Below are 18,928 nucleotides of genomic sequence, written 5' to 3' on the forward strand. Positions count from 1 at the left end.
CTACTCTGTGATAAAACACAAATCAGACAAGAAAATAATTCAGACAAGAGTTACATACCCACAGCTAAGCACTACTGAGCACTCTGGATGCACAACTCGAGTAAAGACACTTGGCTGGAATAGTCCAGACAACTGCAATGCACCAAGAAAAGAGACAACAGGTTGGAACAAATTTCCAGCTCTCCAGCCAAAGGGGAATGGTGGTTTGGAGAATAAGCCCCCTGTTGAGGCTGCTTTGGGCTGATACGCACTGATGCAACCTACATGTTGATGTCCTTTAGACTGGAAGGAATTCATCCATCTTCTCTGACAAAGCCAGAGCTCACATGATGGGCCTCACCCAGTTTGCTAAACTTCATAAAAACAAGACTTGAACAGAAAGAAACTGGTCTCCACATACACACCCTTAACTTTCTTCCCTCAGTTCCCAATTTTGGAAACATAATGTGGCACCAGAGCTGTTGGTCCATGTGTAAAACATGCCAGGCCAAATCTAATCAACACTCCATTGTAAGGAAGCTACAAAACCCCAGGAGTCCAGCCCAGGCATCTGTCACTGCAGGACAAATGGTCACAAATGCCTTTCTGTGCTGACATTAATATTTTCTCTCCCATCTTCTCTGACTGGGAAATTAAGAGTTTCTGAAGTTCAGAAGGCCTTTAACAAAAGAATGAAGGAGGAAATGAGAGTACATAGATCCTAGAAAAAAAAAAAATTACTTCTGCAAAAAGAAAAATGAGGTTCTGTTTCACAGGAATAGATCCTTCCAGAAAATTGAAGCCAAGTAAAAATCCACTCTGGATAATGAGTCTGGAGGCAGTCTCATACAATAGGGCTTCTTTAAGCTTTCCAGACCAATATGTCATTTAGAATAATGAAACTGTCATATGTTTCCGAGACAGTTGTGATTGTCCCCTCCTTTCCCACATGGTGGAAAATGGAAAAAAGTGCTGAAAGAGAGAAAATGCTCTCCTGACACCTTATATGCCTGCTTGAAAGCAGGAGGACCAAAGTTTCTCCTGCAGCTGTATACATCTGCTTACAACTATTATGGAAAATTAGTAGCTAGGGAAAAGATCGCCTTCTGCCACCTGCATTTCTTTTGCACTATCAAGTAAAATGTGTGCTCTCATCCTGTCACTAATGCTCAATAATCCACTTCTTAACAGGATGGCCACTTGCCATTTTCCACAAGATCAGAGCATACACACAGTATACCTGTCCTTTAGCAGAGGCACATCTTTTCTACAAACCTCAGAGGCCTGTTCTCATGTCAATACATAAATGCACATGCACTTTTATAGGCATCTCATATTTACATGACATTTCTGGATAACAATTGTAATAGGATTAATATACAGTGGACTCATTCATCAAGCACAGCAGATCTTGTGCACTGAATGTATCAGGTCTTATTGTGCAAATACAGTGTGTAATTGTGCAGTTAAAATCTTTGGCAGTACAGAACCAAGAGTGGGTGTTGTAGTCTATCTTCAAGCTGTGGCTTGAATGTGGCTTGCAGTACTAAAGTACTAAAAATTCTTACCTGCAAAATAGTACTGGCAGGGGGCGGGGGTCAGGTGATGAACTACAATAGAAGTCTGAATATCTGTAACTCAAATAATCATTAATAAATTATTAGTATGGTTCCATGAATGATGTCATCTTTCATGTAGATGTAGAGCTAATACCCTGTCTGATAACACAGAACCCTCTCTGATGACAGACCTTCTGCTTCAAATCCAAATTCAAACTTCCACTATTATCTCAGATTCCTAACTTCTGAACCACCTGTTGGGACCATCTACTGCTTGTAGTGAGTGTGGTAACAACAGCAAACTCCCTGTTGCAAGGCTTTTGTTGATACCTGCCCATTTCAGGTGTCCGCCTGACACACAGTTCTAGCTCCATGGTGGGATTGACAGAATCACTGAAAGATGGCTCAAAAAGGACTTCTGGAGATTTCCAGTCCAACCTACCACTCACTGCCTCTCACCACCAGTTGATCTGGTCAGCCATGACTGTCTAGCCAAGTCTTGTAAACACCTAAGAATGTTTTCTCTGCCACCTCTCTAGTGCTCCTGCTTGCTATATTTTTACTTCTATTACATGGGGTGTTTTTGTTAATGGAAAATAAATTTAAACCCTCTAGAAAATGACTTCATCCTTGGGAAGTCTTAGCCCTAATTATATGGAATTATTACATAGAATTATTTGGGTTATTCTATCTGCCAGTTTATTTATCTTCATAACAGTTCAGAACAAGAAGGGTATTTAAAAGTACTTTTCAGCCAGAAGATTTCCATTTCACAATAAATGTTATTGAGGAACTAAAGTCTTCTCTTTTACACTCACAACAACTACAGCTACTGTCTGCACAAGATATTCCAGGTCTGCGAATATGTTCTGGCCATGCCCTGGTTTTTGCTGGGATGAAACCCAAGTGCATTTCCTTGTGCTAGTTTTTTGTCACTAGTTTTTGAAAAAACAAATAAAAAAATCAGGGTGTCCAGCCTTTATACTGAAGAAGACCCAACAGTTCCAAGCATCTGAACTGTACTGAAGGAAGTGTACTGGGAAAAGCAGTTCCAGGAGCTCAGGGAGTGATGCTGTCCCTCTGCCCAGCCCTGCCAGGCACATCTGGAGAGCTGTGTCCAGCCCTGGGCTCCTCAGCACAGGAGGGACAGGGAGCTCCTGGAGCGGGGCCAGCAGAGGCTGCAGAGATGATTTAGGGCCTGGAGCATCTCTGACAAGGAAAGGCTGAGGGAGCTGGGGCTGTCCAGCCTCGAGAGGAGCCCCAGCTGAGAGGGGCCCTCAGCCCTGGGTGTCCCTGTGAGCAGGGAGGGCTCAGAGCAGGGCCCAGGCTCTGCTCCAGGGGGCCCAGCAATGGCACCAGAGGAACGGGCAGGGACTGATCCCAGGAAGTTCCACCTGGACATGAGGCAGAACTTCTGTCCTGGGCAGTGACTGAGCCCTGAACAGATTGTCCAGAGAGGGTGGGGAGTCCAGAACCATCTGGACACAATCCTGTGCTGTATGCTCTGGGATGGCCCTGATGGTGCAGGAAGGTGGGACCAGCTGCCCCACTGTGGTCTCTTTCAGCCTGACCCATACTGGGATTCTGTGAAGCACATTGCATTCTTACTGATATCCTGCTCATCCAGATCTGGCAGTCAGCCCCATACACACTGAGAAGTATCAGGCCCCTAGGCCAAACAGAGCTACCCTTTGCATTCCACATTGCTCTGGACACATTTAAAATCTTGGTATTCCTGAGTTTCTCATGGAACTTCTAATGTTTTTACGGTTCTCCTCCTTATCATCTATCCTGATAATCCATGGTCCATGATACGGCTTTTGCAAATACTAATTCTGAAGAAGCTGCTTTTGTGCATTGCAAGTTACATTTCAAAATAGCAGCTCCCTGCTCAATGATAATACTTGAGTAATTAACAATTAAGACAGTTAAATTTTCGTTACTGAGTAGAGATTTAATCTAGCACTTGAATTCTTGCCCTTGGAGCCCAGGAGAGTTAGAGCATTGGTGTCTAAGACAAAACACTGTCCCATTTCTTCTGCGCAATTAAAAATAACCACTTCGTTTTAGATAGTAATAGAGGACAAAATACCAAGTGCTATTAAAAATATTTAATCACGCACAAGTGGTACATATTTAAAAGATGTTAGAGACTGGCATGTTATGCAAACCAATCAAGCTCTCATGGTTTAATTTAAAAAAAACATTTTAAACAGAAGTAAAATCTAATGTGTACAGGTTATATGTAGAAATGCAGATGGCTACAGGCAAAAGACACTAAGTTAATGCTGCTTGGCTTTCACTCAGACCTTACTCCAGCATTCTCAAAATACTTTGCAACTATTGATTAACATGCTTTATGCATAAAGGATATCTCTAGCTTCTAATTATTTCCACAGAAATTCAGTGCTGCAACCAGAAATGGAAGGTCTAGATGCATATTTTCAAAGAAGAAAAAGAAAATTATTTTAGGATACTCGACAAGCAATTGCATGAAATTTAACTTTCTTGCAGAGTTCTGAGACCATAAAGAACTTTAAATTTTGAAGTCTTGACTATGTTCATAAATATTTTATAATGGACTTGCTTGATAATGCTAGGTGTAAACAGATTCACCATGTAAAGTTCATCAAATTTCTGTACCTTTTTAGAGATTACATTACTATGATGTAGAAAGAAGCTGAGATTGATTTCCCAGAGAGGCTACAACAAACCTCTCTTTTCAGGGCAAACAAAGTATAGCAACAGAAATGCCAAAGAACAGTGGTGCTCTCTAGGCACACAAGTATACTACAACCTGAAATCCAGTAGCAGCGAGTTAAACCCCCACAAAACAGCTGTTTGTCTTCCCAAACTTTCTGACTGTTGGGCTAGCTGAATGGGACTCTGCAGCTTCTGCATCTGCTGCCCTGATAGATTAATGAAGGGCTGTTACTTCTACTGTTGATGTTTCCACTGGACATGTCGTCAATTGGTGTGGGAATTTCATTCAGCATTGCTGAACAGCAAGTGAAAGAACCCAGTTTGGCTGGAAGACTTTCATCAAGACTCTCTCCCAGATGGAAAAAGCAAGTATCATCAGGAGACCTCACAACACTCAACTTCCTGGACCATAAGGCAGTGGGAGATGAGTTAGCAACACTGTGAAAAATGGAGTGTGGATGTGTAGCTATAACCTTGAGTTGCAGAAAAGATGGAAAGCTTTCTTTTTACTTGAAGGGTAAGTCACGGCAGATAGCTCAGGCAACTTGTGCAGAGTGACAGGATTTGTGCACAAAGAGAATGTGGTAGAGCTGATTTCACAGAAACCTTATTTATGGGTTAGTGGGTGGACAAAAGGTTTTCCCAACAGGTTTTTGCAGATATAATCACACACAGAAAGATCAAATGCTTCTCTTTAGCCTCTACATAGTGCTACTTTATAGATAGTGTTCTGCTTTAATTTAATTTCTCTAGACTTCCATGTGATTTTTGGTACTTTACTGCCTGGAAAATTATTACTGACACTGGAAATATGGTGCCTGGTTACTAACACTGCAATGAAGATATGAGGTTGCCAGACATATTGTAAACAGAGCATAATTACAATATTTACAGTTGAACATCAAAATGGGAAAAGATGCCAAGTGGCATTTCTCAGAAGTTAATATTGGGACTGATATCATCTAACATCTTCCCAAATAATTTGGAAAATTAAGTAAACTGCTCATTGACTACATACATTGTACACACAAGAGGAAGATGAACTACAACAGAGCAGGTTGGTAGGCTAGGAAAAAAAAAAGATTTGGAGGTCTCCAGATCTGGAGGTCTGAGAGAAAGAAATAGAAGGGTGCATTTAAGAGGGAAACTAATCTAGACAAATGCAAAATAATAAGCTCAGACAAAATTAGCACCCATCTCAAGTAACCAAATGGGAAAAAGCCAATTTTCATTAAAAAAAAAAAAAAAATTCCAAGAGATTTCACAGTTTATTCACACTGAAAATTCACATCGGGGTATATGCATCAGGTTTGACAACTTGTTTGCTACATTTCAGCCTGATGTGATGTTAAAAAAAGAAAAATATATTCCCTTAAACCCCTACCTTTTAAAATACATTTTTGCTTATTTTAAACATATACCAAATGCTCACAAAAGACGAAATTTACAGGCGTATCAGCAGAAATAATAAACAGCAATGTGACAATAGTAAGAGACACAGAAGCAGCACATACAAGGAAGTCAAGAACTAAAGTCTATCTGCATCTAATACTGTCACGGGATTCTAAGTGTTCACTATGCAGTAGAGAAAAACCCATGAAATATTAAGCTGTCACTGAGTTGTTGACTTTAGTTTAGAAGCTCAGCTAGACCTTGGGGAAAGTTATTACATTACAAAAGAAAGTAAGATTGTGAGGGATATGCAATTAAAGACCTTCAGAGTTGCTGAAATAAGCTTGCTGAGTTAAATGACTACTGTATACACTAATGAACCTCCAATATTATCTGTAGGATGGTCAAAAGAATGTACCCTTGCAATAAAATTAACCTATAATTAAATAAACTCACCAAGGATAGAAAACATATTTTATGACATAAAAGCCCCCTACATAGATTGTTAAACAACTGCTCCTGGCTAAGAGTTTGAAGAGCACACCATCTTTTCCCCCATCATTATTTGGTTAACCATACCTACCCACAGTACAGTACATTATTTTGTCACAGGAACAATTCATTACAAGAAAATATAAAAACTTTATCAAAGTGAGTGTTACTTTTCTTCCTAACACAGCGATCCAAATACAGCTGATGCAGACAAAATAGCTGATGTGATAGCAATCAACAATTTTTTTTTTTTTTATGCATGCTTAAAAACCTGCTTACCAAGGGGAGCCATATATTCTGAATCCCCTGACCGTCACTTCAGAGTCTTGAAGATAGATGCAGTTTGTTAGAAGAGATTGTACATTTTCATAGCTCTCTGGCTTCAGCTTAGAAACAGAGGGGAAATAGTAAAAGTCCTGCTTGATTAAGTCAGCCATGAATTCCTGGTCAAAGGTCAATTCATGATTTCCTGCTATCACGATCTTGTATTCATAGGGCAGGCTACCTAAAACAGTGAAAAACAAACAAATTACTTGTTTTATGGAAAAATTGATAAAAGCAAACAGATAGACAAAGTGTTATTGATTCCTGTAATATGCTCACATATTTGAAACAATTGAGCCTACCCCTACTACATGTTACTGTAATTCCTGCTGATTTCAGGTAAATGACATTACTGTCTTTTTCATGGCACACTATGATTTAGCATGCTTTGCATTAATGTGTTGAAATTACTTTCAACTCATCAACCTTAAAAACCAGTCTGCAGACTTCTGCTCTACTATTTACTTCTAGTTAATTGCCATTTGTGCTGCAAGTATCATTTACTGTGACAGTGATGATAACTCTTTGACAGAAATTAGGGTTCAAAGAAGATCAGCCGTAATTCTTCATAAAATCATGTCAGCTCTGTTCTCCCATAGCTGAGGTCTTTGTCAGCCTGTACTGATGAGGTCTAGCACTCAGAACTTGGGTTAGCCAGAGAGGTCTTTGTCTGACATTGCCCTGACCAATCCTTCAAGAAAGGCATGGATTCAGTTTGGCTGTCATAAATCCACATCCCGCAGTGAAATCTCACCATTTGCCTCTATCCCATGTTTTTTTTTCCCTGCTCCATTTTCTCAGTGACTTCCTTAGCTCCATGGACTATAATTTAAAGTGACTCATGTTCAAGAATATTTTACAACCCGTATTTAGTGAAAAACCTTAGAACAACCTCCTGATGAAGGCAAGAATATATATGCCCACACACGTGGGCTCTTCCTGAGAGAAGCACTGAAACAGAAATTTTCCACCTCAGTCCACATTTGGTTGTTCACTGCCCCTGAGAGCTGGCACTGCCTGTCTCAAACAGCTCAGCACAAACCTCCCAAGCACATCTGGGAGGAAACAAACACAGAAACTGTGCAAAGCCGCATTCATTAGCTCTGCTTCTAGACTATTAATTTATATCAGAATGAAGGCAGTCAGAAGAGGTGATTGGGACCAGAAAGAAATATTTTATTGAAAATTAAAGCTTCCTTGCGTAACAGTAATTTTGTGGGCTTTTAATTTTAGAAATCCATTGTTGACAACATAAAAATCCTTAGCAATGGCCCAAGCTTAACCTGGAATAGTTAATATGCAATGACAAAAGCTGGTATGAGTAGAACTTCAGAATAAAATGCAACAGAGTGATTCAGAATAATGGAAACCAAAGACAAAACAGTGCTAGCCTTAAGGAGGTGACACAGGACTGAATGTTGTCATATGAAGACGTGGGTTATTCTGAAGTACAAGTTTCAGATGCTTGTGACACCTTTATTAGGAAAGCTGATGGTATGGGTTCCAGTCTTTTCTATGGACCAAATACAAATGTGTCTTTAGAATATTTAACAAAAACTCTTTTCAGATTTTAATAATTACATGTTAAATGTTCAAGATTCAATGATTTACCTGAAAGGATTCTCTGTTTTGCTTCTGAGACACTTAGAATTTAGCAGACGTGTACTCCACCTGTACAAGCTTTCTAGGTGTGTACACACATACACACACATGTTAAAAATGTTATTTACATGCTGTGATATGTATGGGCATCTTCAGGCCTTATAGGAATAAAGAAATCCTGTATCCCACGATATTGTTACAAACTCCATTTCTGTTCTGTTTGGTAAATCTTTTCCAGCTCATCTGATCCATCCATCTAGCAGCCAAGAACCTGTATGAGCTGGTTATAGTTGTTGCTTCCACTAATGTATTTATGTCATGTTGCTGTCTGTGGGTGTTACTTAGGCAAATTAGCAAATTACTCTAAATGTACAGTTACATTTATTATAGTGGTGGCCAGAAGCACTGCTGTAGTTACAGGTCTGTCAGCTTTTCAATTAACTACTGTGTTTTTGATGAGTATGCAGCTCAGTTCTTTGGTTTTTTCTTTTATAAACACACCAGGTTTTGGTAAAACTATTTCCTTCTGTTTGTCTCCTTAACTATACTTTTTACCCTTTAAATCTTAATTTTTTGACTAACAAAAGTATTTCTGCTGTTTGTTCATAGATTTAGCAATATTTTGTTCAAACCTTGTTCCCTGGAACACTTTAGAACGTGCCTTGATTTTTGCTCCAAGTGCTCTTGAAGTACAAAATCAGACTTAGGTATAAAGCTTTGCTTCTGCCTGGGCACTGCTGTTGTGAAGTTATGTGTAAGGAACAAATTTTTGCACAATTTGTAGCCCTGGATTCCATTGGCTAGGAGCAGGACATTCCCAAGAGCACATAATCTTAGGGCAATTTTATGACTGTGTTCCCATCCACAACCCTAGAACAAACACTTTTCCATTTTTTATCCCAACAGCTCTTGATCGCAGATAATTCAACACTTCCAGGTTCATCAGTTATTCAGTCGCACCCAGGATGGAGTAACTTCACTCAAAAAGACTGTGCAGTGAGTCTTTGCAGCCATGGCACCCTGGCTGTGTTAATCACCAGCTGAACAAAGGAGATGATCCTTCTCTATGTAGCACTTGTGAGACCTCCTCTGGAGTGTGGGGTCCCATCCTGGGCTCTTCAGTGACAGGAAATCTACTGAGAAGCTGAGGCAAGTCCATCAGAGAGCTGCCAAGGCAGTTGGGATGAGGGAGGAGACTGAGATCTGAGGCTGTTCATACCCAGAGGAGATGCAGAGCAGACCCTACTGCTGGTCTGCAACCACCTGAGGCCAGGAAAACACAAGAGCAAATCCTTCTCAGAGGTGCCCAACAAGCAGCAACAGGCACAAGTGGGAACATGCTACAGGGAAAGAGTTTTACACTGAGGATGGTAAAAAAGTGAAATAGGTACCCAGAGCAGCTGGGAAGTCTCCCTTGAAGGCACTCAAGGTTCACCAGGCCAAGGTTCTGATCTCTAACTATGCCTACTTTGAGGAGGATGCTGGACTCAATGTCCTCCAGAGGTGTCTTTCATCCTCCCTGATTCTCTAGGTTCCTGTCAATCCACACCAGAAAACAAACCAGAATTTTAAAGAACCTGCAGTGCTAAAACAAATCCAGACCTCATTTTGTGCTGTGATTGTAATGGAATAAATCTATGGCAGACAGGCAATTTTACAGAACTAGAGAGTATGTTACATTAACTCTGGTGTAGGTTTCTCATACTATCCATCTAGAAGATGAGTAGGACTAAATCCCCAACTGATAATCAATTAACATTTGATGCTAGCATATGGCTTTGCTGGTGGGCAGGTAGCAAACTCGGTATTAATAGAGAAGCTCTGTGTATACAATGATATTAAGGAAAAATCATGGCTGTCACAGGAATTCTGCACACATATCCAGGACAAAATTAATTCCCCAGAAAAAACTAAGGCAGGAAGCATGTAAGAAACAGATCTGCCCTTCAGGAGTGCCAAGAAACATTCAAGAACATATGCTATGGGAGTCTAAGATGTAATTTCAACCAAAGAAGGAAAAAAAAAAGAAGAAAAAAGTTATTAATTTGGGGGAAGTTACCGTTTTTGTCTGATCTCTTCTTTTGACCAGCCAAAACAAGGCAAGTGTTTTTGTCTAAAATCCAGGGATTCTTCTGTTCTTGGCACCTGAGAAGATTCTGCTAAAATATGCCTTTAATCTGGACATAAACTGCAACTAGAATAGATTGGAAAAATTTTACCTAAATATTTTTCTGTACTAAAACACTACTTGGATGGAATAGGATATATTTGGAAATTCACACAGTCTTTCTGACATTACTAAGAAAAAAAAATTAAGTAAAATGTCCATTTGAAATATTTTTGGGTGAATAAAAATTTAATTTCTAGTCAAAATTTCACTTTTTTTTTTCCTTAAAATAAGAGTTGTGTTTTTTTCTTCTCATGTTTAACTTGCAAGAAACTAAAATTATTTTCCTCCATAATCAACCTCTATCCACTTAATCTTATTTGGATTTGGAATGAAATATTTACAAACCAAAATCCTGTCAAAAACACACTGGCTCAGATTCAGCCCTGGGTTTCAGAGCTTTCTCTTTTAGGGCAGATTCAACTTCTGCCTCTGCCAATTTGGAATGGGGCTCCAAGCCACCATCCACTCTGTCATCCTCTGTGTTAATGTAGGATAAGAGATTTCTCCCATCCTTTTTCTTCTTCTTGGCTACATTGGCTCTTTATCTTTCCTGCCTTATTTTCCCCTTGCCATTTTGTAATCTTCCCTTATATGCCATAAAATGCTGGAGACACATTATCTTGCCCTTAATTTAGAAGTTTGACCAAAATATGTACTTTTTTCTTAGGGAAAACATAGAACTTGTAGAAGTACAATGCTTTAGACTTTTGTCTCTTTGTCACTCCATATCTGTCTGCCCAACAGATTGAAAAGCCATTTACTATATAAAGACCTCAAAGGTAATTACATTCCCTTGAATGTCCTGAAAGTGTCTAAGGTGAGTAATGCCCAGTCTGAAGGAGAGGTTTCAAAGGAATGAGACAACTTGGAACCCACAGCAGGTCTACAAGACAAGATCCAAGAAGTCAGGCAGCAGTGGTTCTGCTTCCATAGCAACCCATCACACAAAAAAAATCAGCCCTAAACTGCCTCCATCAATATACTTTCTTATTATTTGAGATTATTTTACTATCAACAAGCTCAGGACATCTTATTTAACTTATATATAGCCAGATATATCATCATCTTACAGACTTCTTCACCCATGGAATTTTTGTAAGTTTACAGCAAACCTTCCTCAGAAAGCTTCTTAGCCTTCATTTGTTCAGTATAAGAATGTAACAGTAGTTCTGGTAATCTAATATGTATAGGAATATATATATTCTTTAGCTAGGAACATCTTTGTTTATTCCTTTCATTACTGCAGATTACTAATTAAGAAAATCAACCAAACATCTAATTTTTGCATCTTTATGCCCCAATTACAAAAATTATTGCGGCAATTTTTAACTTCCAAACTCCAGTAGGTTCTTTTTACAGTGAACGTAATTTTTACAAAATAACTTGAAGTGCTGGGGAGCCATTACTTGAACTAGAGGCTGCATAATGCAGCCTGCTGAGCAACATTGTCTGTTTGCTATTTCTCTACATTTGAGCTTGTTCAAAGTGGAATTCTGTGTGCTTAAGGGTTCATTCTGTTCTATCAGCAGCCCAGTAAATCAGATCAACACTGCAAATAATCCAAGTGCAAACTCATGATGTCCATAGTCCAGGCTCTTATACCAACTAAGGCATCTTTATCAACCTTGGACCTCCTCTGAAGCTCGCAGTTGTTATCAACTCTCAGCTTTGCCAAGCTAAATGCAGACCTTTATAGGCAGATGTGTTTTTGCTTCTCTCCTGGTATTTTGTACAGAGCAGAATTTTTAGTATTCATTAAAAGAAGTGACAATCATATAAGTGCCCACTTAGTGCTTCTTCCCTCTCATTTCAATCTTGTAGAATACAGCAGTGAGTGATACAGTGGAAAGACTGCATAACTGTCTCAGATTGCTTTTTAGCATCTTTCTGACAGTTCTGTGTTTAAACACTGGGGCTGATGTCTGGGAAATTCACATTAACATACTTGTTGTATGGTGTGTAATCTGGAATAATACTGTAAATGAACACTCCCTCCAAAGTCATCTGTAACCTTCCATCTCTAGCCATTCTTGCATTAAAAAAGCCAGTAATTATATCAAACAGCAAACGCATAAAACACTGCTCACGTTGGTAAAATAGGATTCCTTAAAATAGAGGAAGTCAAATCAAACTAAAAAAACACCTGATGATAATCCAACTTAGGGTCTTTGATATACTCTGCTTTATACACACCCACACACATATAATAATTGGTCAAAATTACTTCTAAAGGAAAAGTGGCTTTCTTTTAGCCTGTTTTATTTAATTAGCCTGTAACTATGCAGAACCAGCCCAATGCATAACTAGGCCATTAGAGTAGCTACAATGAGGCAAGACAAAAAGTAACATGGATCTGCGCCTTCTGTTCACCTGTGGTCTTCAAGAGATGTCTACAAAATTGCTCGACTGCAATGTCTACCTGGACTGAACCTTGCTTTGATGTGTCCCCTTAGCTTATGGCACCTGATGCATTGAAAGCCACCAACTACATAAGTCATAGTCCATTTTCATAAGTATTTTTGGGTTTTTTTCTACTTCCTGGGATAGTTATAGTCTTAAATTTTCCTACCATATCTTTTCTGCCCCGGAAATATTCTAGTTTTGGTTACAACTTGTATCTGGGGACCATGAAAGGGAAGGAGCTGGGAAAACTGAGTTAAAAAGTAACAATTAAAAAACATTTTACACTTCCTACATGGATCTCTACGCACACTGATACAGATTCCTATTCAGATCTTCAAATCCCACAGAGGTGCTTTCAGCATCTCCCACTTGTCACCTTCTAGAAGGGAAGACTACAAAGAGCTGTGTGTCATGTCAGCATATGAGGTGCACAGCACTAACAGCCATGTTTAATGTTTGTGTACAATGCTGCACAATAGGTGTTCAAAGTGCTGTGCTGAGAATAATTAATCCTCCAATGCCTTCATGTGGTAGGTGGATCAAGCATCATTTTCACAATTTCACAAGGGGGAACAATAAAGAGGCTGTCAAATCTGAAGATGACTAACTAGAATTTGGTTGCCTGTCTTCCTCAGGCTCTTTCAAATATCTCTGCCAGAGGCAATGACAGTTCACAGACTCACATCCCAGATCTTTCCAGTTCCGTTGTTCTCTTCACTTCTGCGCCACACTGCCTTCCTAAAGCTACCCTTGTCTGTTAGTCTGGGATAAGACTGGGTATTTTTATTCACTGCTCATTTGAAGGGTCAGGGACCTCAGTATTTATGAAAACTCATACTCAGAATCCTGGAATTTGGCTACTTTTCAATGCATTAGTGGAAGGAGGCAAGCTCAGTATTAGTACAAAGTACAAGAAATCCCCCAGAAGCACATGTTTGGAAGGAGGAAATGAAGAAACAATGCTTTAGCACCCATCACCTCTACAGCTTCTCACCACTGGCACAGGAGGTGTATGTGGAAAACAGTTGCATTGGATCATCTTCCCAATACAGGGATGCAACTCAAATATTCCTGAGATTCACAGAAGCCAGTTTAATATTCTGAAGTTCCTAGAACATCCTAATTCCCCAGAACTGGAGAAATACTGGGAGAGCGTGTTGCAGTGCACTTTTCTGTGTCTGAGCCCTGGATGTATAAATGCATCCAAGCCACCATACATTTAAGAACTGCAGTAAAAACCAGCACATTTTTTAGTATGCCCAGTCTTTTAAAATTGACATCTGTTCTAAATCCCTACACAGCTCTATGTTTTTCACTGCATTTTCAAAGCCATTCTTGTGTAAATAGATAATTAGTGCTTAAATACTTCTTTCAAAGGATTTCTACATTAACATAAAAATAGTGTAATTACGGATGGTCAAAATAGCATGACTACAATATATAAATTCTAATCCCTTTTGCTGCTCTGAAGCTGATTTTTTTCATCTTTAACATGATTTCATCCTGTTTTAAATGTATTACTGAACTTAAAAATATACATATTAAGAGAGAAAGAAAAATTATTACCATCATTTTGCAAAGCTGAGCAGTGAAGCAAAAGTAAAGCTAAGCTTATGACCACAAGTTTTTCTGAAGATCTTTTATCAAGAACTTTAAAAAGTAGAGGTGATATTTATTGACGAATCTCTGATTCCGTCTACAGAATCTCATACTACAGGATTAGATCAAATTAATTAATTAGATCAATCTAATTCCAGAAACAAGTCATTCTAGTAATGCTAGTTACTACAGTTGGTAGACGTTGTCACTCTAAAATATTTTTTAGTCTGAAATAAAAATCTTATTCTTTGTGCTGAATTTGCCTCGGTCACCTTCTGAAGCACATATCAAATCATGTAATCCTTTTTTTGTCTTTTTTTGTTTCTGTGTGTACAACATGCATGTAATAACATTTTCAGGAAAATACTCTAAGAGCTAATTATTGTTTTCCATTACATTTCCAAGCCATCTTCTATTTTTTATTTCTAATTTACATTGAACTTGAATCTCAGATAGAAAGCCTGTCTTAGAAACTGGGAAATCTCAAGCAAGCACACTGAAACAATATATATTACAAAATGTGTTAGTTTAAGTAATCTTCCCAATCCATGCACAGAAGATAATTCTCAGAGAAAAGATGGATGTGTTGCAGCTTATACCACAGATCAGCTATTTAGTTAAATTTCCAGGAAAGTAACCCACAAGCTCAAAGTGACAGTGGGTCCTGGAGCATGCACAATTTGGAAATTATATTACAGGCTTGAGCAAAAGGAGTTTACATGAGCAACTGAGTCAGGCAGGAAATTTCCAGTGCTAGCAATATGGGAGATAAAAAACAGAGATGATTTTGGAGTCAGTATTTGACAAGTGTACTAAGGCAGGACATACGTCTTTGTATTTGTCCTACGACACATTTGATTGATATGCAGGTAGGGAAGAAGGGAATAAATAACAAAACCTAAAATAATGAAAAAGCTGCAGATTATTTTTTTTTTCTGTTTGAAGTGTTATCATTAAAATCACCTGAACATGCTGAAAAATTAGCACATGTTCTAAGTCATACCGTGCATTCTTACAAATCATCAGAAAGTTTCACTGGATTCTTGACCTTCTGTTCAGTCCTACCATAAAACATCTTTTTCTGATTCTCCAAAACTGAAATTTTAAATTTGGAAGAAAAATACAGTAAGAGAACAAACTAGATAAAAAAGGAAAAAGTTGAGATATGATAACAGGAGAAGGGTCAGTTAAAAAAAAAAAAAAAGGAAGGCAATGAGTAGGTTGGAACTCTTTGTATGCTTTGTAAACTGACTGTTCATCTCCTTTTCCCTTAATTTCCTAAGTTACCCTGAAAAACATCAGAAAAATAGAAATCTCACTTGCAGAAGTGCATCATGATATTTCATGACTGAGCAATAAGAGGACAGATGAAACTGAACATAAATTTGTGCAGAATAATTTTAAAAATTTGGAAAAAAATACACAAATTATAGATGTAGTTATGGGTTCTGAACTAGGTATTACCATTCAGGAAAGACTTCATGGAATTGTATTAGGAAATTTTATGACAATGCCATCTCATTGTTCTGTTAAAAATAGAATAATCCACAACACCAGAAAGGAAAAGAGAACTAGGAGATTTCATTGTGCCAGGGAATAAATCTGTAGTGTTCTCAGAACATCTGCACTTCTGGTCTCAATCTTTTTAAAAGTATATTGAACAAAGAGGTACGAAGAGTGACACAGATGATTAAAGGCATTTAAAGACTTCTGAACAATATTCAGCCTGAAAAATATCTTAAGGGCAGATATGGAAGGAACCTAAAATTTCTTAAGAGGAATAAAGAATGATAAATTTTTCACTTGTCTCTTCCAGTATTAGGAAATACCAAATGAAACTAGTAGGTGACAGTTTTAGAATAGGCACAGTTTGTCTCACCATCCCTGTCATATTCTGGAACTCTATTGCAAAACTGTGTCTGTGCTCAAACTTTGCACAGACCCAAAAGGCAATTAAAAAACTCAGAGAAGAAAAATCTATATATTAAATTAAAAGTAGCACTAGACTGCCTACCAGAGAAGGCTGAGAAAATAAGCCCATGCGGCGATCACCAAAATTTTATCTCTTCCACAGAGCTGGATACCAAGCCAGCCCTAGAAACCTCAACTGTCTCCCTGAGAAAGGGCTTAGAGAAAAAGACATATGACAGAAAACACCAGAAAGAACAAACTGAAATGAAGTAGAGGGCTTTAGGGGTCAGAAGTGTAACACTTGGTGACTTAAAGGGCAACCAAACAGATCACCTGGGCTACCAGCCCTAGCCAAGGACAATACTGGGATTGTGAGCGGCGTTATCCAAGCTGGTAGTGGCTTTCCTGGGAGCCCACAGTCAATCAGGAAAAGAGAACAGACTTTAGGGGATGACTCATCCAGCCGATGTGCCTCTATTAGCACAACACTTAAGCATGTGCTTGATAGAACCATAAGGCCCATGGAAGTTAATGATGGTAATGTAAAATAAATTTTCCATCAGACAGGCACAGGAGTTTTATGTAAAGCACAAAGATAAAATCTGAACTTGCTGAAGGGCAAGTTCATCTGGAAAGATGAAACAGAGACCAGAGTGGCACAGAGCCAAGAAGGTGTGGCAGAACTGAAAACAGAAAGGTGGGAATCAAGACTGGGCATAAAGGCATGGAGCAAAAGCAGGAGGAGGATTTGCATCTCATGCTTGAGGGGAAGCTGAGATCAAGGGAAGGTGTACTAAACCTAGTGTTCATCGCAAGATATAAACAAAGTCATAATCTAATGACAGTGGGAGACATGGATTAGACAAAGAACGAAGTGGGAAAGTGAGCCCTGTGCATGAAGGAATAAACAGGGTAATCTGGTAGCAGCAAGAAAGAATGTCAGTGGAGGAAAAGTTGGTGAAAAAGAGAAGGTTGTGTTGGCTGTGGAGTTGCAAAATTATGGAAGGTACTGGAAGCAGCTATCTGGAAAACTCAAAACTCTTGGAGATCAATGCCTTCACAAAAACATGGAAAACCAGCAGAACCTCCTGAAATTCCTTCTCCATGGGAATGCTTTTAACCATTCTGCCACTTACTGCATATTTTGTGAACACTCAATACATTCAAAAGTTGATAACCTGTTTATTTGAAACAATCAAACAAAAATTTATTAAAAATTTGAGTTAAAACTTTATTTTAAATTGCGTAAAAACTAAACAAAAACCTTTTAACTTGCTAGCTTCCTGTATCTCAAAGACGCTCTTGCAAAAATATAACTCCAACCACCAAGATCACCTTTTCCCAAGTGCACACTACCATGAAATTGGAAGCATGCCTGAAAAGTCAGAAAATTAAGCCTTTTTTTTTAATAAAAATGATGAAGAGAATATCACAGAAATGCCTTGGGAAATCTCTCTACCATTCTGAGATGATTTCAGCTCACAGACATCTTCAGAACACTCTACAGCTGTGACCAGCAGGGAGGCAGATGGAGAACTGGAGACAAAAACTGTGAAGCAAGCAATGTACACAGCCCCATCCTTGCTCACCAGCAACATCCCAAAGCACTTCTCTCCTCGTACCAGCAGATAAATAAAATAGGGATTATTTAGAAGGGGTAACCATATGGTTTGAATAATTTGTAAATGCTATTTTCAGCACATTACTATAATACATAGTAGAGACCTACAAAATAGGGTCAAAACTTGCTGTTTTATAACCAACCTGTTCCATTTGGGTGCAGAGACAGAGTTGATGGCTTTATATCAATTATTCCACATGCTATTCCTACCTTCAGAGTCACAGAACAAAACAATTGTTCCATGTGGGGCATATTATTGGGTTCCTGAACTCAAATAAATATTTATCAGCCTTGCTGATAATTATTTGCTAGTAAATATTTATTTAAATTGTGAAGTCCTGACTTTCCTTTTTAAATTCCATTTCAGCCTACATGCATCTGTCTGCTTTGTGCCTTCCTAGTGCAGAATGCTGCAATATGTAGCAAGGAAAAAAAAAAGTCAGGAAAAAAATGCAAAAATATCAACTACAAGAAATAAAATCAACACAAAAACTTGAAATCTGTTACCCTTAAACTGTGTCCTTTCTCTCTCCAGCTCCTTCATTCCCTCTCACCTTTGTTTTATTAATGAAGTATAAGAATCCAGAGGTCACTTTTATTCTAAATTAAGGCATCTGCAATGCTGCAGGAACAGCACTGATGAGGGTATTTGTCTGGATACAGTGCATGCTTTCCAATTTTCAGTCTTTTTTTTTTTTTTTTTAGCATATACAAAATATTGCAGAAGCACATGTAAATCATCACTCTCTTGCCCAGTGGAACAGAATTTCAGTTAGCAATGCCAAAAGTTGCCTACAGAAGGCATCTACATCTGGTCTGCTACATCCAAGGCAGCAACCACAGGCACACACGGTTTGCTTTGTTCAGAATTCATCTCTGTGGTGCAGCTGAGCCTCAGATATTAAAAAAACCCAAACCTATGAGCCCTCTGGGGCTAAACAGAAAAATGTTTTCAGTCACAACAACTTTTTGGAGGAGGCAGCGAAGCTGTAACAATGTATGGAAGAGGTTTTATGTAAATCATTAAAGACCTCCTGACTTCAATTGTTGCTAACACCAAGAAGTTGCTTAATGTACACTTGAGAGTGTGAAGGCAGAACAGATGAATAGTCTCACAAATCCTATTTGCTCAGTTGGAAAAATGCAAAAATATTTGTTGAAACTAAGGAAAAA

At 38.6% G+C, this 18,928-nt stretch overlaps 1 protein-coding gene across 2 annotated transcripts in view; it reads right to left on the reverse strand.

Annotated features, from left to right (window-relative positions):
* LOC131573842 (metallophosphoesterase domain-containing protein 1) overlaps positions 1–18,928 on the reverse strand; it is a 61,024-nt gene that overhangs the window by 22,455 nt on the left and 19,641 nt on the right. For both annotated transcript variants that reach the window (XM_058828127.1, XM_058828126.1), the window contains exon 4: positions 6,405–6,626. In XM_058828127.1, coding sequence (XP_058684110.1) covers positions 6,405–6,626 — 222 coding nt within the window. The remainder of the gene's footprint in view (positions 1–6,404; positions 6,627–18,928) is intronic.

Source organism: Poecile atricapillus, chromosome Z (genome assembly GCF_030490865.1).
Source record: "Poecile atricapillus isolate bPoeAtr1 chromosome Z, bPoeAtr1.hap1, whole genome shotgun sequence".
Classification (NCBI taxonomy): Eukaryota; Metazoa; Chordata; class Aves; order Passeriformes; family Paridae; genus Poecile; species Poecile atricapillus.